The sequence below is a fragment of the Nilaparvata lugens genome, chromosome 6 (genome assembly GCF_014356525.2).
Source record: "Nilaparvata lugens isolate BPH chromosome 6, ASM1435652v1, whole genome shotgun sequence".
NCBI classification, from domain to species: domain Eukaryota; kingdom Metazoa; phylum Arthropoda; class Insecta; order Hemiptera; family Delphacidae; genus Nilaparvata; species Nilaparvata lugens.
Genome location: NC_052509.1, coordinates 68,717,055 through 68,741,334, shown reverse-complemented (window position 1 = coordinate 68,741,334; position 24,280 = coordinate 68,717,055). Strand labels below are relative to the sequence as shown.

The 24,280-nt window shown below is 36.4% G+C and overlaps 1 protein-coding gene across 1 annotated transcript; it reads right to left on the bottom strand.

The window, feature by feature from the left end:
* Nucleotides 1-4,502: 4,502 nt before the first annotated feature.
* On the bottom strand, nt 4,503-23,484 carry LOC120352059 (tyrosine-protein kinase transmembrane receptor Ror-like). The gene is made up of 6 exons (XM_039431511.1): nt 23,025-23,484; nt 20,539-20,675; nt 19,541-19,672; nt 8,612-8,772; nt 6,733-6,929; nt 4,503-4,638 (listed from the first exon to the last, which is right to left on the bottom strand). The coding sequence occupies exons 1-5, from the start codon at nt 23,467-23,469 to the stop codon at nt 6,776-6,778; spliced, it is 1,029 nt and encodes a 342-aa protein (XP_039287445.1). The 5' UTR covers nt 23,470-23,484; the 3' UTR covers nt 4,503-4,638; nt 6,733-6,775.
* Nucleotides 23,485-24,280: the final 796 nt, after the last annotated feature.

Below are 24,280 nucleotides of genomic sequence, written 5' to 3'. Positions count from 1 at the left end.
TTGTCCAAGACCTTTTACATAGAATGTGAATTCCTAAATATTATAGACTATAGTGAGGTCCACGTTATAATGACAGTAAAGAAGATAGGGAAAAACGTTGCCGATCCTCTGTCTTGTCAATGCTTCTAGAGACGGTAGCTGATACAGGTTTATTGATGTAATATCAACTTATTTCTATTAAGCCAAGAAATTAAATTTTTCAATAATTTCATAATTGAATGAATATTCTGTTAATAATTAATTGTTATTCTACATTGTTAGAAGACGATCTGGTAACAGAGAAAGCGAGAAGAGATAGCGCTATCCGCTTTGTTGAATGATAGACAAGGCTAGCAATACCATTGCTGATCAACGTGGACCTCACTGGTAACACAGACAGGACGTATTCCTTGTCTCACTCTTACTGCACTTTCCACGACTAGCGGTGGGAGAATTTACTCTCAACTTATAACAGGGCTTCTAAATCTTTATAAAAAAGGTCACAAGAATGATCTATACTCACTAAACTGAGGGATTGAACAATAATACAGAATTTATCCTTTTGCAACTACAACAGAAATACTACCGTACATTATCTTAGAATGTATTTTTTTAAACCTATTTTTGGACATTTCTATCTAAATTTGGGAAGGAACAGTTTAAGGGCTTTAAGGCTTTTCGGTACACTTTTTTTATTCAAATTGATAATCTTTTTCAATATAATTTATTGTTAAGACCATTATAAGAGTGAGAAAAGTAGCAACTGAAATTTTTAAGTGGTCTAATAAGCGAGTTATGGGTTTTGAAGTGCTAATTTTCCAGATTCCGTTTTCTTTCCAGATCATAAACGGTTTCGACTATATTAACAGAACTTCTCTTAAAAATTCAAAAAATGAATCTTTCCAAACTAAAACAGTTTATTCCCCATATCGTTTATAAATAAAAAAGTATCATTTTTTGTAAATTCTACAACTTGTTCATTTTGGCATAAATCGCGAAAAAACGAATATTGGAACAAAGCCAATGATGTACTGAATGTATTAAAAAAAACTCCATGGAAAATTCGAAACCGTTTATGATCTGGAAAGAAAACTGAGTTGCACTTTCAACAACCCATAACTGCTTGTTAGACCACTTAAAAATTTCAGTTGCTACTTTTTCTCACTCTTATAATGGTCTTAACAATTGTATTGAAAAAGATTATCCAATAAAAAAAAGTGTACCTAATAGTTTTGGGCTTTAAGCCTGTTGTTCCTTCCCCAATCATTCATAGTTCAGAATTATATTGTATCTATCAATGTATAAATAAATAAATATGGAATAATTTTTTCAAAAATAACTCCCGGTTGCACGCACGCCTACTGAATTTAACTGAGGTTAAATTTCACGAGCACCAATAAGATAAGCGGATAACGTGTTGAATCAGTCGTTAAATTTAAAAACGTACTTCAACCAGAACTGATTGATTTACAACTAATTCAAAAATACTAAAGTTTAAAAGTGGAGTCGGTTCCTTTGAGACTGACATACCGCACAATATCAACAGAAGAGAAATAATCACAAAATACCTGGGGAAACTTCAAGAGGACGAACATCACTTCTTCAATAAACGAAGAAATTTTAGTTCAATTTTCAAATCAGCAAGCAGCAATATATGAAAGGCATGCTTTCAATCAGGTTCAATAAAAAAATGAGAACAACTCTGAACATCATGTTCAATTTATATTAGAAAAACATATTTCTTATAATTCATATATTATTAATAAATAAATCAGATATCTAACAAAAAAAAATATACAATATGGTACACATGTTTGAAAAGTCAATTTCAATTGTAAATAATGAGTATTACGACATCACACATCAACAATAATTATCGCACACACGATTTTAATCAATCACGATTGATTAATCATATACAATATTCTTGATAATCTAAAAAAATAAATACAACGTGGCAGTACAATACAAGTCAATCTTTTAGATCTAAATACACGCGAACATGTACAAAATATTCAACACTTTCCAAACCTATCCATTTACATTATTTACAAATAAGTACCATACGTTACAGGATCTAATTGATCACTAAATTAGTATTTGGATTAGTAACTAAAAGGATGAACTATGATGACTGGAGTTATGATGGCTTAGTTACTACAGATAAACTAAATTAATAGTGACATTGGACAGAAAATAAGGAACATTTTTGAACCATTTTCATAGGAATCTTTCTTGGAATACGGGATACTCGCAGATGAGGATGATTGGAATTGATAATATGAAAATTAATTGTGTAAATATTTAGTTCATTTACAATCAAGCCTTGCTTTCCAATAAAAGTCTGCTCTGCAAAAATAATACCATTACTTTTTATGGGGGATTTCACACCTTAACAGACGGCCAATGTGTGAACGTCCTATAGAAACCAATAGTAAACTCTTTTTTTAGAGCAGAAATTTGTAGCGAGCAACTGTTTTTCTGCAATAAAGAAATTTTGAATCTTGAATCTGGGCTCAAGTACTACATTGATAACTTGACTGCCTTCTATTATTGACTAGATTTTACTATATAGTAGCTTTAAAATATTAAGATAAAGTGTCAGGAAACTATTTGAGATTACTACGTTGATGAAGTAGATTTTCACATTATGAAGATTACTATTAGAGAAAAGATAGCTCAAGAAGATATATTATTTATTCTTTATTGATTCATACGATAAGTACATCATAAAAATGATAGGGAGAGAAAAGCGTATGAGATTAGTCAAAATAGCAACTTCCCCAAACAATAAATCGTATCTATTTGTATCATATCCATTCAGTTGAAATCGTATTCAGTATTAAAATTACTGTTATATTAAATGGAACGACGTACGATATCAACTGAGTGAATAAGATAAAAATCTGGTGTGGCGCACTCACACAACTTTCCTTGCCGTTATGAAATTGATCACCTGACGATAGTGTTCCCGCGCATCTCAAGTCTACTATTCAAAGATCTGAGCCAGCTGGTGACAGGACAATAATGCTGGAGACATACGAAGTCTGCTATCTCTTCATAGTGAATGATTTAATAGTAGAATCAACAGTTGTTAACAGTTTGCAATTGAATAATCACATTTTCTCGAATTTCGAGATTATTTTCAATTTTAGGTAAAAATGTTACTGAAAATAAATTGTAGAGATTTTCATGCTGAATCTTTTCCACTTAATTTTTTTAGTTTAAATTGAATCTGAAGCCTGATAATGGGAATCTAAACTCAAACTTTGCATGTATTGAAATGTTTACAGATATGGGACTTGTGGCAGTTGATAGAGCTTATCAATGACTATTTTAGGTATAAATTTAATCAACATCGTGGAGCCGTTTTCGAGAAAATCACGAAAACTCCTGTTTTTGACAATATTTTCGCCATTTTAGCCGCCATCTTGAATTACATTTGATCGAAATTGTTCGTATCGGATTCTCATAGTGTAAGGACCTTAAGTTCCAAATTTCAAGTCATTCCGTTGATTGGGAGATGAGATATCATGTACACAGACGCACATACACTCATACATACACACACACACACACACACACACACACACACACACACACACCACACACACACACAAATACAGACAAATACAAACCACTTTTTTGGACTCGGGGGAACTAGAAACGTATAGAAATTTAGAAATTGGGGTACCTTAATTTTTTTCGGAAAGCAATACTTTCCTTACCTATGGTAATAGGGCAAGGAAAGTAAAAATGGATACGTTTTATTGTTTGGGAAAGTTGCTATTTTGACTATACGCATACGCAGCCGAACGCGGATCTGAAGACGTACCTTTAAATGTCAAGAAATCATAATTTTTTAGTTTCTATAATACTGTGGGATCTCTAGGATCTCTATAGAACCATTTTGCCTTTAATAAGCATAGTATGCTACTATATCAAAAAATATAATAGGCTACTGAGATATGAGAATTATAGCTGCCATCTTACAGATTACCTTTCAAAAATTGATTGTGATATCATTATCAAATAAAACATATACACAACTCAAGAACAATAAAATCTCTACGCAACAAAACATTACAATAGTTTTAAAAAGCTTCAAAACTACGAGTCTTAAAATTGATTCACGGTCTATCTAAAATACACATTAATCAGATCAGTCATTCTTTTGTTTCTCAGAACAATTAAACACTTAAAAACCAATATCCAATTTTGTAAGAAATTTACAATAAATTATAAAAGAACTCTAATTAAAAACTAGATTATTTGTTAGGCTACACATTTGAAATGTTAAACTAAAATCTCTTTCACTTCATACAAACTCTCATACTATTAGTTCAATATCATCTAATCCCTTACAAGGTACAGCCCATTAAATTCAACGTTAAACACAAATATTATCGAAAACATTTTACCTGTTTTACAGTCTCTCATTTATTTCACTCTTCACTGTCCCCAATATTCTGTTAAAAATCACTAATGTCCACATTATTTTTTGTTTGCTACACAAAACTTTGTTTTTTCGAAAACTGTCCTAGTAGGATGTCGACCTCCATTTTAAAAGTAAAAATTGACTTTTGTTGTAGGCTAACTCTGGTTGCTTGATTTTGGACGTTTAGAAACTTAGCGGTACGTTGAAAGATGCCATTATATCTGCAACAAAAGAACAACGAGAAAAATGTATTATTGTTATATCTTGTAAAAGAGTGTGTGCACACAGAGCAATCAACGGTCAGAACGGTCTTAGGAGGATGTATACAGTGGCCCACAAGTCAGCTGACACGTGAAAGTTCTGTTGTTAACTTTATATTCATTGTTTATCGAATAGCAATGAACACACTATCACGAATAACCATCAAATATAACCTCAAACTAAACTGTGGTAAACAAACCTAAACAGCTGTGATATGGTTTGAAACAACAGCTGACCTTAAAAATTGCTAGCGTCAACTGACTTATGGGCCACTCTATAGTTATCCATATATGCCAAGATATTGGCTTGCTAAACCATTCTAAGACCGCTGGAGAACTCAAGGTCTATAAATACAGGTCATAAGCCTGTGGTACTTTTCTGTAAGTGTGTAATTCTGAAAGATTAAATAAAATAAAATAAATAAATGACACTCACGTTCCTTATGGAGCGGCCATTTTATGGGGTCTTTATGGCAGTAAATTTGAAAATCCAATTGAAATCAATTTCCTCGTAACAAAATTGTGCATTTTAAAAACATTATTCTAGTTCAGATGATATATATGAATTCAGGTTTTCAATTTTTTAATAATAAATGTTTCAATTATCCATTTATTTATTATTAAAAATGTTTCTTATTCTTGTAACTCAAGGAATATGATTCAAAAAGCATTGTGACAAGACAGAAATATGCGAGGCCAATTATTCGAAAAGAGTTTCAAGTTCCCGATCAATTAAGTCTAAGAATAATCAATTCAGTTCCTAGTTGGAATCTAATATTATTATTCTGTCGGAACAATTTATTTTAAATTCAAAGCCAAGCAATATCCCTTGAACAATATTACAAAATAACACATCATGTTGTTCAATCTATAATGATAACAGCTGATAAATTTGAAAATTGGTGAACTAGGACCCCATAAAATGGCGATTTTGCAATGCATCAAGGGATTTTGTCATGACCTGTATTTATAGACCTTGCTGGAGCTCGGAATACCTGACCGCTCTCTGTGTGTACTCACCATAAATCGAGCAAACACATTTCTATTGTTGTCGAGAAAATAATTACTTAAGTATGACAAAAAATCCTTGTGAATAATCTGATATAGCCTATTTCTACTTTTTCTCTACTGATAGCGCATAGTTTTTTGAAGAGAGAATAATAGAAAAACAGTACTTCTCATGCCACAACATTTCTTTATAATGCTCGATGACTCAATAACCTTTAATCAGTTCAAATGATGAGAATTTTATCTTAACTAATCTAGTCTAACTGATTTTACAAAATCATGTCTGCTATTTTTATTCTCTATGATATTTGTTGTTTTGCTTTGATACGGAACACTTCGGATGCAATTTTGACAATAGAGTTGACAGTACATCTTTCTTGACAGTTAAAAAACAATCTGTCTTTCTTCACAATAATTATCAAGAATACAAAAATTTTATCTCTAATATCATGAATAAGGATATATCGTTTCGTGATTATTTCTAAGTAAATAAATTAGCGGTTTCTGAATTTTCATGCATGTACTTTAGTTTTAGTGCAGTAGTTTATATTTATTTTTTGTTAAGCTTTTTTGAATGTTGTTTTAGGCAATTAAATAAATTCATTCAATTCAATTGTTATGGATAAGAATAATATGCGAATTCATCTCTTGAATAATGGAGTTAAAGAATTTCCACTTGGGAAAAACGCATAACGCCTGCTAGGACACTGAAGCACAGTATACATACAGTATGGAAACTCGGCTAGTACCCTGGCGCAAAAATCCGTCATCTTGTTAGGAAGTTCCGCATTGTAATAATACTGATGTGTGGTTCGGATCACTTTACTGATCCGGATCAATTGATCAGGTTCACTGTCGCGAGCCAATCAGAAGACCAGGATTAGAACTTCCTAAGGTCACGTGACGTGTCTAGTATTTGTGCCATGTAAAAAGCATTGGTTGGATAGGCGTTTGATTGACAGTTTCCATTCTGTATCTATTCTGTGACTGAAAGCTGTTCCACATTTGGATTTGTAGCCTCTCGTGAACAAGTGACCTTGAACTGACCTTGGCATCAGAGCCAGAGCAGGACAGCCTCGTCAGGTGATTCTCATATGTTGGCAGCATTGAGCTTGTTGTAGGGTGGCAGCCTGACTACCAGCTGGTGGGGCGAGGGGTGTGATAGCTGGGTTGAGTTGGTACCACTGCTACCACTGATGCCACCACCCATAGGCTGCTGATGACTGCCCATCCACTGCCGAAGTCTGCAAACAAACATTACAGTTTTCATTAATAATAATAGTAATTCAGTCTTATTATTCTTGTATTATCATTCATTTTCAAGATTAACAGTTTGTTTTACTTTGTCTAAAGCCGGGTTCAGACGCTCAAGTTGACCATCAGTCTTTTGCTCAAGCAAAAGACGGATCGTTTGGTTCAAGCAAAAGACGGATGTAAAATTGCGTCCACACGCATCCGTCTTATGTCGTCCGTTTTCCTATTTTTGTGCTCACAAGCTCAGTTCTTAATATGGTTCATTGAGTCTGAATTATATACGGTTGACATATATCCGGTAGATGAGTAATAATTATATCCTATTTTTTCGCTGATTCAACTGGATAATGCTATATTTAACAACGTAATGACAAAAATGTTACTGTTAATCGCTAAATGGCTTTGTTTACATGTCATATCTCGAGACACAGAGATTGTGAATGGATTGAAATTTTGTAGATAGTATTGTTATCAACAATATAGTACATCTTAATCATGATAGTAAACCATAATATCAACATCAAATTCTGAGAGTATCATGAGAATCAAGAAAGAAAGAAAGGGTTAATTAGCGTTATATACAATCGATAAAAAAACTTCCCTATTTTCAAGTACTCGCGAGGCATTTTATTAATTTGAGGGCTCTGAATCCGAATCTGAAATCACAATTCTCTATCTCCATTTTTACGCGATTTAGGTTTTGGTGGATAGACAAAAGACGGACGGTTTGATGGGAAAAGATTCCCGGCCGATACATTTTAAGTTTGACGACTAAAGCTTAAAGACCCATCCGTTTTACCGTCCAGACGCTACGACTTACATGCTCCGACTTTTGCTTGAGCAAAAGACTGAAGCTAAATTTGAGCTTCTGGATCGGGCTTAACTCTTGAAAATGAACTTGAATCCATGTTCACAGTTAGACAAAGTCAACCCAACCCGTGGTCTCTCATTTTCAAAGGAAGATCATTTATATCTTTATTAAAGTGAAGAAAAATATTCACTTTCTATATCAAAACATACTCTTCGAACATTCGAGTATTGCAGAATACATTTGAAAAATAATGCTAGTGATTTCTTCAACTTGAGTATTGATTGAAAGCTATTTGCAATTTCAACTTTCAAAAATTGGTACAAAGTGAACACGGTTAACCGGTACTAGTTATTTCCTACTAGCAGGTAGACCAGTGCTCCGCAAAAGTTTAATTGAAAAATTGACAAACTGAAAACTTGATCTATTGAACTCTTGAAGAATTGAAAATAGGCCTATAACCATCCTCGGTAAATTGACAATCTATATGCAAAATTTCAAGTTAATCAGTCCAGTAGTTGAGACGTGATGATGCGTCATAAGTGGGTTTCCTATCCCCTACGTGTACAAGCCAATTCTTTACTTTTTCATAGTTTAGATTATTTTAAAGAAGAATGAACAGTTAATATTGAATCAGATATACCGGTATCAGCTGTCTTCTACAGAAGGCAGTGGCATGGTAGAAAACCGGCAAAGCTGCTCTCTTCCCGTGCAAAGTTAAACAGTGCAGTAGTTGGACGTGATGATGCGTCATTCGAGAATTTCCTATCCCGTACGTGTATAAGCCAATTCTTTCATCTATTATATTACAGATCTATCCTTTATTATATTATAGATCTAAAACTACTGTATTAGTCAGTGTACCTGGCATGTATTTCGGGGAAATGTGGCCGGCGAATGGGCACCTCATGCCAGCACTCCATCATGACAGAGTACATGCGCGAGGGGCAGTCCTCAGGGCAGGGCAGCAGTTGTCTCGACCTGATCATGTCGATCACCTCCTGGTTGCTGTAACCGTAGTATGGCTGAAACATAACCACAATCATTAAAAATTAATGCAAAACTGTATCCATAGTGTGGCTGAAGCATAACCACAAACCACAATCAATCATTGAAACCATGGAAAAAAGGTAGCAAATCTTTGCCCTATGTTAGAAATTACAGTCCAGGTCCTGTAGCTTTGCCTATCGGCGGAGTGCCATTATACTACAATACTACCTGTAAAATCTGACAAAGCATTTATTGGAACGGTTCCACTTGTTATTCGTTCCGCTACTACGTAGACATCATGTCGTCATCATGTCTGTCTGTCTGCGCGCTGTGTCTTTTGTGCGTCTGCGCTGACCAGTGACGTCTCAGTCGCGGTTCTTTGCCACTGCTCTAATCAGCTGGTTTTCTATACTTCTATTCGTACCTTTTTCGTCGGATTTTTTGCCGTTGCAATTTTAATATTTGTGCTATTCGATTTTTTAGAATTAATCTTGTCTTTAGGCATCTTACTTTTAGATATTTGTTACTTTTTCACCATTCGGTTGCGAGCGCTTTGCCTACGTTCTAACACATCCGGCAGCTTGCCTTTTTCATTGTAGCTCAGCGTCTCCGGGTCTTTTTCAATGGTGGATAGTCGAGTGTGCTTCCTGCGCTCGGTCTAAACCTTTCATCTGAATTCATCGGACTTACAGAACCTTTTTAAAGAGTGAATTATTCTTCAAATTAATTCGTTTGTTCTATTCTTCAGTGTGATTCAATTATTCATCGAGTTCTTCACTCAGTTACTCTGTTAAAATTGGATAAACTTTGTCTAAATTACAACCTCGTGTAGGCTTCAGTTGCCATTTTTCTACAATTGGCTTCACCTCGTGAACCTCAAACTTTCAAGTGCATCATCTCTACTGTTGGAAATCAATCCAAAAATTCCACAATTTGAAGATCGGATTATTCGTTTGGAATTCTACTCGCTCCAGCCTACTTTTCCATTGGGGGATTCGCCTGCTGTAGTGGACGTTTCCATGCTTGTCATCGCATGGCCAGATCACTTCATCGCTTGCTGATGTCCTGTTCCTGTTGGTATTGCGGAGTCATTGCCTGTCTGCCTGGCCGCATCTCCTCTTCAAAATTTTATTCAGGTTATGTAAATCGTTCTTTTCAATTTTCATTTACGTATGCATCATTATTGTTTTATTAATGTCTATCTTGACATTCTATTCACTGAGGCTACCGACGCCTACCTATTGTTTAGTTAATGTCTATCTTGACATTCATTTCACTGAGGCCATCGACGCCTATTTATTTATTGGATTTGACAGCTACCCTTGGCTTTACAAGTGATTTTCTGGCCAGTGACGCCTATTAATTATTTAGTTAATGTCTATCTTGACATTCATTTCACTGAGGCCATCGACGCCTATTTATTTATTGGATTAACAGCTACCCTTGGCTTTACAAGTGATTCATTGAAGGCCACTGTCGCCTTGTATTGCAATATCATTAATACCAATATCATTAATAATTTAATATCATTAATACCTTTGCAGTTATTGTCAGACCTCAATGGTCATTAATGTTATTGACCTAATTTCATTTAAATTTTGTAGTTCTCTACATTATTTCACATGTTGTAATTTTCCCAAGATTTGACTAATTGTTTTTGTATGCGGCCATCTGCCTATTATTTAAAGATTCAAAGACTTAACCTACTTACAATTATCTTTGTATGTGGCCATCTGCCTATTATTATTTTATTGATCTCAAAATATTTGATTCAATGTTGTATGTGGCCACCTGCCTATTATTATTTTATTGATCCCAAAATATTTGACACAATTGTTTTTGTATGTGGCCATCTGCCTATTATTATCTTATTATTATTAAATCTTATCTTGTTGATTCATTTAGTCTTTTATTGGCGTACTTACCCCAATTCAAGCTATCAGTATTTTTATGCACAGAATTCAAAGATTTATTGTAGGTATTTATACCAACTATCATCCACAGTCCACTGCCCTGCCCTTGGATTCTGTCATAAAAATTGGTTCATCGGGCCAGATTTCTTGATCCAGTGTTTACCTGGGATAATTGTTAATTGGACCAATGATAAAAATTGGTCCTCCAGCCCGTTCATTTTTGACCCAGTGTTACCTAGGATAATTGTTATTTTTATTACCCATTTCTTGGTCCATTGAACCTTGGGGTTTCAGTGACCGTGTGCCTAATAGTCTAGCTTGACGCCAATGATTAGGTCCCACTCTAGAGTATATTCTATTTCATTGTACTTTTGTATGTTTATATTGTTTAATATTAAGCATTCACACACTTGTTTCAAATTTTCAGTACTGGCTGCAACTCAAAGCACGCTGCGACGTGTATGCACCAGCTATCAACTATCTTGTACCCTGAGAGACTGAACCGCACTGAACTGGTCACAGACGGCTATTGCGCATTGAGAAAACAACACACGGCAAACTACACTGCCTTGCGAGCTCGCTACTTGACTCGCCGCACAGCAAGCTTGATACAACTTGCCTCAAACGCACAGGCGTGCCTCTCTGCGTACTGGACCAGCGCCCAAGGTTGCTTATTGCGCAGCAATCGCATTGCTACAGTGCACTATCGTGTCATTCACTCAGGTTTTTCTGTTAATTTTTAAGCATGTCTGATCATGAGGAAGATTCACTTCCTGAGCCTTCTGCTCTTTTCAATACAAGATACAATTTACACCAGGAAATAGATTGGTTCATAACCAGCTATAACGATTATGTTGTGGACACTGAAGCCACTTATTATCAACTATTGACTGTAAAAAACGAACTAGGTTCACTTAGAATTAAGTATGATAAGATACACCAACAATTATCGAATTCAGAGTTGCAAGCACAGGACACTTCAACTCATTTCGAGATACTCAATAAGTTTATCTCCATTACCTCTAAGGCAAACGCTGCATTAACTGCCTTTGAAAGCAGACAACGCAACAATGAGGCCACTGCTGGTGCTTCCCAGCGGCCAGCATCTCAAAACGCACCTTTGGCAAATTTTCAGTTGCCTCAGATACCGCTTCCACGCTTCAATGGGGAGCTTTCAAAATGGCAAGCATTCTCAAGTGCTTTTACTAATATTATTGGTAATCAAGATAACATTAATGATTCATTGAAATTTTTCTATCTTCGTCAATCACTCAGTGGTGAAGCTCTTGCTAGAGTGGAACACATTGAAGCTGACGAAAATGGTTTTCAGCTTGCATGGAACCTCTTAAGGGAGAGGTATGACAACAAGAGATTAATTGCTGCCAGGCACGTCACGGCAATTGAATCTCCGCCTACCATAAAGCGTAACTGTCCGCAATCATTACGGGCATTCATTGACTTTTGCAAGTCCCACATTACCGCGCTCGAAGCGCTTCAACTTGGAGTCCAAATCAAGGACTTGTTGTATATGCACAAAATGTTGTTGCAGTTGGATACTGCTACTGTTCGAGAATGGGAAAAGAGTGTTGGTATACACGACATTCCCACCATTGATAAATTTTGGAATTTTTTGGAATCACAATGCAAAATCATGGAAGCTGTTGCTTCAAGCTCAGCTAACCATCATCAAGGAAATGTACAGCAAAGTACATCCAACTCGGTTGGTGCTCATAGCAAGCCGAAGTTCAATCAAGGTCAATCAAATGTTCAAGCTAGGATGCAGGTTACTACCTCTTCTATGTCACCTTGTAGTTTTTGTAATTCTGTTGGTCATTTTCCAAATCGTTGTAATGAATTATTGAAGTTACAGGTTACTGATCGTTGGAACGCTGTCCGTGACAAAAGGTTATGTTATAATTGCCTCAAGCCTTTTGCACCCAATCATGTTTGTTCAGACAAATCGTGTACACTTTGTGGCAAGAGTCACCACACTGTTCTTCATAGGTCGTATCCTCAATCACGAGACACTCAGCCTACTTCTAAGGATAAGGTAACTTCAAATGTTTTGTATCTAGCTCAAAACGCTCCCATTCTTCAGAAAACCAATCTAGGTTGGGTCATATTTGGTTCTTGTAAAGCTATTCGTCCTATTGCAGCACCTCGTTCGTGCCTCCCCGCTTCACCTGTGGCCGCTCCCCGTAGGGTCATGTCAAATTTTCTGACTTCAAATGATGTCTCTCATCAGTTAGAGAAATCAGTTCAGGTATCAGTTCAGGAAATCAGTTCTCAATCAGTTCAGGTATTAGCTACTACTTCTTCTCATAATGATGTTATTTCAGGCATAATCAATAGTTGCTCCACCTATCACAAAATGTTCGTACAACGGCGTATGTTCTACGGTTCATTCATAATTGTAGGAAACAAAATTCAGTCACTCCGCGTTTTGGTCAATTAACTATCTCTGAAATTTCAGAAGCTGAAAATTGTATCTTCAAATCTATTCAAGAAGAAGCTTTCTCTGCCGAACTTAAAGCATTGCGTCAAAATCAGGAGCTATTGCCTAATAGTTCTATTAAAGCCTTGTCACCATTCATTCATTCAGATTCTCTGCTCAGAGTTGGTGGACGTTTGCAAAATGCAAATGCTTCATTTGATTACAAACATCAAATATTGTTGCCTAGCAATCACAAATTCACTCGTGCATTGATTGTTGCTCACCATCGTCGTATAAGTCATGCTGGGGTGCAGGCCACCATGGCCAGTGTAAGACAACGATTTTGGTTTCCCTCCACCCGTCGCACCATCAAAAGTGTATTGCGGCATTGCATATTGTGTTTTCGCTTTTCGGCTCTTCGCTCTGAGCAAATCATGGGTAGTTTACCAGCGGCCCGTGTTCAGGCTAACTTTCCCTTTTATAATTGTGGTTTGGATTACGCCGGTCCTATTTCCATCCGTGTAGGCGGCCCCAAATCTCGTACTTTTTCTAAGGCATACTTGTCGCTGTTTGTGTGTATGGTAACTCGTGCCGTTCATATTGAAACTGTCTCGGAACTTACTTCCAAGGCATTTATTGCCGCTCTGATTCGTTTTTCTGCTCGTCGTGGCATCCCGCATTCCATTTTTTCGGACAACGCCACAACTTTCGTTGGTGCCAACAATGAGCTACGTGAGCTCCACGAATTTTTGTCCTCTGATCGTCTCAAATCAGATATTCATGACACTATGTCTGTACTCAACATCCAATGGCACTTCATTCCCCCTCGGGCTCCACACTTCGGTGGACTCTGGGAGAATGCGGTAAAAAATTTCAAACGCATATCCGTGTAGTCACTTTCAACAAGGTATTTAACTTTGAAGAAACCTGTACTCTTGCTGCTCAGGTCGAGGCCATCTTGAATTCGCGCCCTCTTGTTCCCTTGTCGGAAGATCCACATGATCTTGCCTACTTATCTCCAGGTCATTTTTTGATTGGACGTCCACTTACGTCATTACCCTTCTTGCCGCCTAACACCAACACATTGACCATCGTTCACGTTGGTATCAACTTGCCGTTTCTATCCAGGAACTCTGGGATAGGTGGTCTCGTGAATATTTAACCACTCTTCAGAAAAAAGGCAAATGGTTAAGCAATTATGAAAATTTGAAGGTCGGTACAGTTGTCATCTTGAAGGATCCTGGTTCCGCGCAGTCCACTTGGAAGCTGGCGCGCATTACTGAAGTTCATCCCGGTAAGGACGACAAGGTTCGAGTCGTCACTGTTCTCACTCCCTCTGGCACCTTTAAGAGGGCTATTTCGAGTTTAGCACCTCTTCCCATTGATGAGGATTCTAGTTAATCCCCTTGCCCTTATGGTTCATGTTGTATTTTCAGGTTTCATTGTTCTTTTCCCCTGGTTCTCACATGGGGCCCAGTTTTCAATTTCCAATTGCCTTGCCAGATTTTACATATTTCTTACTTTTTCTTATTGTGCCATACCCCCGTATGACACAAGGGGCCCAGTTTATGTAAAATCTGACAAAGCATTTATTGGAACGGTTCCACTTGTTATTCGTTCCGCTACTACGTAGACATCATGTCGTCATCATGTCTGTCTGTCTGCGCGCTGTGTCTTTTGTGCGTCTGCTCTGACCAGTGACGTCTCAGTCGCGGTTCTTTGCCACTGCTCTAATCAGCTGGTTTTCTATACTTCTATTCGTACCTTTTTCGTCGGATTTTTTGCTGTTGCAATTTTAATATTTGTGCTATTCGATTTTTTAGAATTTAATCTTGTCTTTAGGCATCTTACCTTTTAGATATTTGTTACTTTTTCACCATTCGGTTGCGAGCGCTTTGCCTACGTTTCTAACACATCCGGCAGCTTGCCTTTTTCATTGTAGCTCAGCGTCTCCGGGTCTTTTTCAATGGTGGATAGTCGAGTGTGCTTCCATCTTTGTGCTTTCATCTGAATTCATCGGACTTACAGAACCTTTTTAAAGTGTGAATTATTCTTCAAATTAATTCGTTTGTTCTATTCTTCAGTGTGATTCAATTATTCATCGAGTTCTTCACTCAGTTACTCTGTTAAAATTGGATAAACTTTGTCTAAATTACAACCTCGTGTAGGCTTCAGTTGCCATTTTTCTACAATTGGCTTCACCTCGTGAACCTCAAACTTTCAAGTGCATCATCTCTACTGTTTGGAAATCAATCCAAAAATTCCACAATTTGAAGATCGGATTATTCGTTTGGAATTCTACTCGCTCCAGCCTACTTTTCCATTGGGGGATTCGCCTGCTGTAGTGGACGTTTCCATGCTTGTCATCGCATGGCCAGATCACTTCATCGCTTGCTGATGTCCTGTTCCTGTTGGTATTGCGGAGTCATTGCCTGTCTGCCTGGCCGCATCTCCTCTTCAAAATTTTATTCAGGTTATGTAAATCGTTCTTTTCAATTTTCATTTACGTATGCATCATTATTGTTTTATTAATGTCTATCTTGACATTCTATTCACTGAGGCTACCGACGCCTACCTATTGTTTAGTTAATGTCTATCTTGACATTCATTTCACTGAGGCCATCGACGCCTATTTATTTATTGGATTTGACAGCTACCCTTGGCTTTACAAGTGATTTTCTGGCCAGTGACGCCTATTAATTATTTAGTTAATGTCTATCTTGACATTCATTTCACTGAGGCCATCGACGCCTATTTATTTATTGGATTTGACAGCTACCCTTGGCTTTACAGTGATTCATTGAAGGCCACTGTCGCCTATTACTCGTTCTAATTGATGTCTGTCTTGACATTCAATTCATTGAAGGCCCATGTCGCCTATATTCAACCCGGACTGTCCTCATTTGTATTTATTAGCTACCCTTAGCTCTTAAGTGATATTTTTAAGGCCAGTAACGCCTATTAATTGTTAGGTCGAAGTCTATTTTGACATTCAAATCACTGAAGGCCTATGCCGCATATATTTTTTATGTATGTTATTTGCTGAGCATTTTTTACAGCTTATTGTCATTTTTTAATCATTATTATTGTACCTTAGTAATAACTTTCATTATTGTACTCAATTTATATTCATTTCAGATATCATTATTATACCTTTGCATTTATTGCAATATCATTAATAATTTAATATCATTAATACCTTTGCAGTTATTGTCAGACCTCAATGGTCATTAGTGTCATTGACCTAATTTCATTTAAATTTTGTAGTTCTCTACATTATTTCACATGTTGTAATTTTCCCAAGATTTGACTAATTGTTTTTTGTATGCGGCCATCTGCCTATTATTATTTAAAGATTCAAAGACTTAACCTACTTACAATTATCTTTGTATGTGGCCATCTGCCTATTATTATTTTATTGATCTCAAAATATTTGATTCAATGTTTGTATGTGGCCACCTGCCTATTATTATTTTATTGATCCCAAAATATTTGACACAATTGTTTTTGTATGTGGCCATCTGCCTATTATTATCTTATTATTATTAATCTTATCTTGTTGATTCATTTAGTCTTTTATTGGCGTACTTACCCCAATTCAAGCTATCAGTATTTTTATGCACAGAATTCAAAGATTTATTTGTAGGTATTTATACCAACTATCATCCACAGTCCACTGCCCTGCCCTTGGATTCTGTCACTACCTGTTCAAAACCATCTAACATCTTTGAAAATGTACCTTACCATGATAAGCAACAGATGCTCTTTTGTATCTTCTCAAGAGCAACGTGTTGCATCTGAAAAGATACACAAGGAGCTTTTTGAGTTATGTCATTTTAGCACAACACAGTTTACAGTCCGTGTCCTGTAGCTTTGCCATCTATTTTCAATACTACCCGTTCAAAAGCATTGAACATTTTTGAAAATGAATAAGATACAGATGCACTTTTGTATCTTCTCAAGAGCAACGTGTTGCATCTGAAAAGATACACAAGGAACTTTTTGGAGTTATGTCATTTTAGCACAACACAGTTTACAGTCCGAGTCCTGTAGCTTTGCCTATCGGCGGAGGGCCACTATACTACAATACCACCCGTTCAAAAACATTTTTGAAAATTAATCTTTCCATAAGCAACAGATGCTCTTTTGTATCTTCTCAAGAGCAACGTGTTGCATCTGAAAAGATACACAAGGAGCTTTTTGAGTTGTCATTTTACCACAACACAGTTTACAGTCCGTGTCCTGTAGCTTTGCCATCTATTTTCAATACTACCCGTTCAAAAGCATTGAACATTTTTGAAAATGAATAAGATACAGATGCACTTTTGTATCTTCTCAAAAGCAACGTGTTGCATCTGAAAAGATACACAAGGAGCTTTTTGGAGTTACGTCATTTTAGCACAACACAGTTTACAGTCCGGTTCTGAGCTTTGCCTACCGGCTTATACTTTAAAATTTTGAGTGGAAGCCTATCAGCTGACATTCAGCTGCTATTACCATTGTTGGTGATACGTTGCAACTCTCTCATTTATTTTATTTAGCGTATGGCAGATACACAACACATATAAAGCTCATGATTCTAAATGTCTACATATGCACTATATTTTTTCAATTTCTTCAGATGTTGTGTAGTTTTTGGTCAGGAGAACATAAGTTTGTCTGACCGCCATTATATGCTAGTTCATTTAGCGTTACCCAATGTGCACCATGTAGACGAACTAGCGTTACACATATTCAAGTAAGAAACTGATTGCTGGAACAATTTTGAGGTTGAAGAAGGTTGAAACTCAATTTTCAATTTTTCCAGAAAAAAAACAAAACATTTTCAGCTCTCTCATTAATGGAGAATCACTGTGTCTAGGGAGCTCTCTTCAAGGAAGCTCTGTAGGGAGCTTCCTCCATCTAGGGATCACGGGTCTATGAAGCCTGATGTTTTTGCAAAGCCGTGAATATTACCCCGCCAACCATACCTTGCCTATATGCCGTTTCAAAGTCACGAAGGCAAAGCTACGGGACGCGTACTGTACTGAAAAACTCTTTTTGTCATAGTCATTCAATTTCAGCTGTTTTACATCCATGAAATCAAGCCGGTAAACAGCTAATTGTAGAGCAAATAAACATACGATTCTCATTACAGCATACTATACTGTAATAAAATCATATGTTTTCTTTACAGTAGAGTATGTTTCCTAGTTCCGAATTTGGAACAGCAGAACTGGTACAAAAGCCGCCTTTTAGCGCTCCAGGTGGAAGTTTTGTCAACTACAATCAAGAAATTCCTGATTCGAAACTTGTACGTTAAGGTGCGTACAGATATACGCGCCGCGAACATGAGCAATTCACTTTCAATCAGCTGACTATTTATCTGTATTTTCACAGAAACGGTAAGATACAGATATAAAAAGCTTGGCATCACCTGATTAAAAGTGAATTGATCGTGTTCGCGGCGCGTAAATCTGTACGCACCTTTATGTTTATAGAATGCATGTAGTACTGTCAGCACAAGCAGGTAATGTTTTCTGTTTCTCAATAATTCTTTTCTAGATTATTATGACAAAAAATAGTGTAAGTTACTTGGACGTGAATGTCTTTTGCAGTGCTCGAATGAAATTCTAGTCTCGACTAACGCCTCGACTAGAAACATCATTTTCGCCTGCAAAACGGCCCTTCCCGTACTTGTGACTTGAGATACTATTAATTCATCCAAGAGAAGATAACGAAAATCCCTCATTGCAACTTACAGAAAAACTTTTTAATCCCACTAGAAAACACGTCTAGCATATTTCAGAACTCACTGAAAAACTCTATAATTCATCGAGGGAACACAACTAGAATATACCATTGACACTTGGAGCAAAACTCTACAATTCTCCAAGAAAACACGTCTAAAGATCAATAACGACTGTATATGCAAACGGTTCCCAAGATTTTGTTCAACTAATGGTGGGCACACACCAGTTAGTCAAGACAAGACTAGTCACGATTAGTCACAGTACTTCACATAGTTGCTTATGAAGCAACTTACCCCGATTAGTCATTGCAATTAGACATGTCTTCATATTCAACTATGTAAAGTATTGTGACTAAATGTGCCATGTCTTGTCTTGTCTAGCCTAAGCACGCTTTGAGAACCAATCAAAATCGTCATACTAGCTACTGGAATAGATCTGATTGAAACCTGTTCATTCATTCATTTGTAGAGCAAACAATCCCCCAAAAATACGGCTCTTGGTTTTGCATCTTCATTTCTTCATCTTCATTAGAGTTAAAAATTAACTGAAAAAATATTTGGTCTCGAACCAGCAATTTTACTTCGTTAATCACGTGTGCTACCAATAACGCCACGGAATCACTAGGAGAAAGCTCTGTTTAGTTGGGCTTTTATCGCTGAGTAAACTTTTAATTCGAGTTTTCCAAATAATCAATACAATATTGCAAATAATGACAAAGACATACCTGGAGTCCATAGCTGTAGATTTCCCATAGCACGACACCATAGCTCCACACATCTGACTCGGTTGTGAACTTTCCATAGAGAATGGATTCGGGAGGCATCCACCGTACAGGAAGCAATGACTTAGATTGTACCTGAAATCAAATCAAATTGTTATTTATCTCAAACTAGCAGGTAACCCGTGCTCCACAAGGGTCTAATTATTAAAAACTTGACAAGCTGACAACTTGACCTACTAAAATCTTGAAAAATTTAATGACCACTCTCAAAGTTAGCAAAATATTAAAATCTGGAAGCATGCCAAATTGAAAACCTGACAAACTGAAAACTTGACTTAATGAGATCTTGAATAATTTAAAATAGGCCTACAACCATCCTTGGTAAATTAAGAATCTATAAGCAAAATTTCAAGTTAATCAGTCCAGTAGTTCAGACGTGATGATGCGTCATTCGTGAATTTTCTATCCCGTACGTGTATAAACCAATTCTTTCCTTTTTTATAGTATAGATTATTTTAAAGAAGAATGAACAGTTGATATTAAATCAGATATACCGGTATCAGCTGTCTTCTACAGAAGACAGTGGCATGGCAGAAAACCGACAACGCTGTTTTCTATTGCTATAACGTGGGCTTCACTATAGTTATTTTAAGGTTTGTAACTTCAGAAGCAAATTCTATTCTGTTCCAAAAACACATTTTCTCAAACGATGAAATTTGTTTTTTTTTCAAGACGATGAATCCAAATTATAATCATAATGGAACTGCAACAGGAGACAAATATGTAGAAAATAATAAAGAAACACCAATTATTATTAAATAATTAGCAAATTATTTTACAAAGCTTGTTGTCTATCATTCGACAAAACAAAGAGCACTACACTTTTCAAGCTCAGCAACTTCACTGAACAATTAGGCTCTATATTTGAATAATTAGAAATTATCTTGCATTATGATTGTGTTATCATTGTTAAATAAATACATGAATAAATTATCTACTCACCTATAGTAATCAGAAGAATATATATCTCTTGACAATCCAAAGTCGGATATTTTAACAGTGAGCTTGTCCCCCACCAGGCAATTCCTGGCAGCTAGGTCTCTATGCACATAGTGGTGACTGCACAGGTATTCCATACCTATAAAATAGTTGAGAATTGAATACAAGATGACATAAACCATAACGTTTGTCAAGATGACCATAGCATTAACATCAATAACATTTACATTTATAATAACATTATAATAGGACATTAACAAATAATGGTCATAAATTATATTTGAAGTGAGCCCTCGCTCCTCGATCATGAACATTACGGGAGATGTTAGCTCTTCTTGCGTTTCACTCTTGCTCCCCGGTCGATCATCAATCGATCTGCTCGAGTGACGTTCGATTGCGGAGCAGATCGAAAGTTTGTACGCACCTTTACACAAAAAGCTACTAACAGTATTGTGGTATTTTACTGGCTACAGTGTACAGTATACAATCAAACTTTGCCAAAAATCGAAAGAAGTTGAGTTTAGGTTCAACTTGCCACATGTTTTGATACTTATTCTCTTCAAACAATTTTTACTCAACAGTAACATCAACTGTATGTGAAGATGATTCCGCCATAATATGTGGATTACGTTTCAGGCATTTTTATTTACTTCTTAGTATGTCTATTGTATTTCAATACATTGAATGAAAACATCTTGATGTTGTTAAAACCACTAATTTATTGGAAATTTATGTGATACTAGCTTCGTTTGTTACACCTAGTTTTGATTTATAAATAGACGTTTTATGCCTCGATTTGTGATAGACACAAGTCACCATTCAAATAAGGCACTACTCATAATACCGAGATTCAAATCGTACAACTTTCAATTCGACTTACTCAAAATTGTGTAATAAAAACATTATTTCAATCAATTAATTTTAATGACATAAAATGAGAAATGTTACTACTTTTTCAACGAACGCGAACGTTTTCTCGTCCATATTAAAGCTATTTCACTTCAAATTCTAACCACTCTTTTTGAACCTTTAGGATACTCAAGTCTCACGTCTCACGGCGACCAGCATGTCAAGTTGCCAAGAGTATCCTGAACGTTCAAAAATTAGGGTTAGAATTTGAAGTAAAATAGCGTGAATATAAACGAGTAAACTTTCGTGTTCGTTGAAAAAGTAGTAACATTTCTCATTTCATATCATGAAAAAAATTGATTAAAATAAACCTCTATTACACAATTTTAAATAAGTTAAAAAGTCTAAAAAACTGGTAGGCTACTCGCGGCTAGAGTTGTACGATTTGAGTCGTGGTAGTGTGAGCAGTGCCTAAAATTTCATCAAGACATAGACACATCCGAAAACTACAGAGCCACCTAATACTCAACCTTGATCAACACAAGGGCCATCCGAATATTACATAGTCACATAAATATAAGACTTGATTAACTTTTACTAATTCTCTAGCAAAATCTGATGTATTTTTCTTATGTTCTTTTTGCAGTTTGTATTTTTGTTTTCTTTTATCTTATACTTGAAATCTTTGAAGTGTCATATTTATTTTGTTCAAGTCTATTTAACTTCTGTAACTCAATTTCAGTTTATTTCCAAAAACATATTACACGAATAAGAAATACAATATACAACATATTTTGGAATCCCCCTACTAGACTATCCATCTGTGTGTAGGGGGGGGAGTTCCACTTTATACATAATAAGCTTAATCTGCTCATAGAAGTAAATAATAGAGAATACACTTATATTATGGATGTATTATTAATATTCTGATTATAAAATAGATAATATATGTGCTGATGTATATTTAAGAATGAGTATGTAGGAATATGTATGTAGGAATAAGTATACTTAATACCTTGATTGATAAAAGAATAAATAAAGAAGAAATAACAATATTTTTTGAAGACCGCAGTGGCAGGGATTCCAGAAATTCTCAGAAGAGAGAATGAAAAAAAAGCATAAACCAGAAAGGCAAAACAGTCAAATCGGTTATTCAATGATAAAATAATACCAATCAATTGTCTGGAAACCTTGAAGTCGTTGGTCACCAAGCATAACGAGATTGGAGTAGTTCTTCTGAAGCTTCCCAACCAATCTGGTACAGCCACCTGTCCACCCTCTTCCTAAACACTACCAAACTAAATGCCTCTGCTTCCCTAATCACCCCTGGCACATTTCTGTACAAGACATGGGCCAGGTATGAAGGATTTGTCAATTCAGAGCCGTGAGTCAGCTGAGGTATCTCAAAGCTGTAATTGGATCTGTGGCGAGTTGAGTAGCTATGGTTAACTGTTTCTCCCAGAAGTTCAGAACTGGGCACCCGTCGAAAAACCTTCGGGTTTGGCAGGACCCTCAATTGTTTTGAGTTATGAATAAAACTTTTGATTTGATTTGATTTGACACAAGGCCATCCAAAAGGCACACATCCACCTTAATAAAATTCGAAACTACGAGGGCCATCCAAAAAGTGTTGACTCACCAGCAGCAACCTGTACAGCAATATGCATGAAATCGGCCTGGTCGAGCGGCGGGCCATCGACGAGGCCATGCGACGAGGACACGTCGCACCTCGGCGAGTGCGCCATGAGGAACTCGTGCAGGTCTCCCTTGACCATGAACTCGAACAGCATGCAGAGCGGCTCCCCCGCCAGACACACGCCCAACAGGCAGACGATGTTCGGGTGACGCAACTCCGACATCAGGTCGACCTCGCGACGGAAGTCGTTCACTGTCTTCGCCGTCGCGTTCTCCTTCAGCGTCTTGATTGCTACCAGCAGAGGTTGGCCGTCTGACGTCAGCACTTCGCCTTTGTACACTTTACCTGTGGGAAAGAGAGGTCGGATTAAAATGTCAATTAATAAATAGAAACGGGCAGATAAAAAAAATATCCAAAAAATATAGAGTTCAACCACAGTACACAGCATTTCATATAGTGAGATAAACTTCAATCTTTCAGCATGGATATTGTTAACAATAATAGGCCTATAAGTAGGGCTTTTAATGGTGGGGAGTCCCTGAAGTTCCACCCCGCCTGAATATATCATTTAAGCCGTCAATATAGGCCTTACGACTGTCATATTTCAGCCAGGACCGACAGTTTAACGTACCCATCCGATAATACGGGAGTGACCTGATCAAAAAATTCTGGCTATGAGCGGGTTTGAAACGGGGATTTGTAGGCTATACATTTCAATATTTGATTACATCCATTGGAACGTTCGTTACTAGGTACAAAATAAACTTCTTTCAAACTGTTCACCAAAAATATATTTAATGAAAAATCCACTTGAACAATTTATAAACATAATAATTAAAATAGGACAAAACTCAACCTGAATCATTCCCCACATACGGCACACCCAGAAACCGAGAAGCCAGTAAGTCCTTATTGGCGCCAGAAAAACAAAATGACCTCACTTTTTCAAGTATTTATTTATTTATTTATACGTGGATACAATAACAAATCATATAAATATGATTGGGAAGAAACAACAGGCTTGGCCCAAAACTATTCCATTCCCAAATTTTGATTACATGTCCAAAAAATAGGTTATGTTTCTTCTGTAAGAAGTTCAAGCTCAACTTTCGCCCAAAAATAAATATGAGATGCAAATTTTAAATTTAGAAAAATTAAAACACCAAATTATAGTTAAATATTACACTTAATTATCACTGTACATTTATTTCATATATATTTAAGTTTATTTCTTCATTTTCCAACTTCAACATGACTAA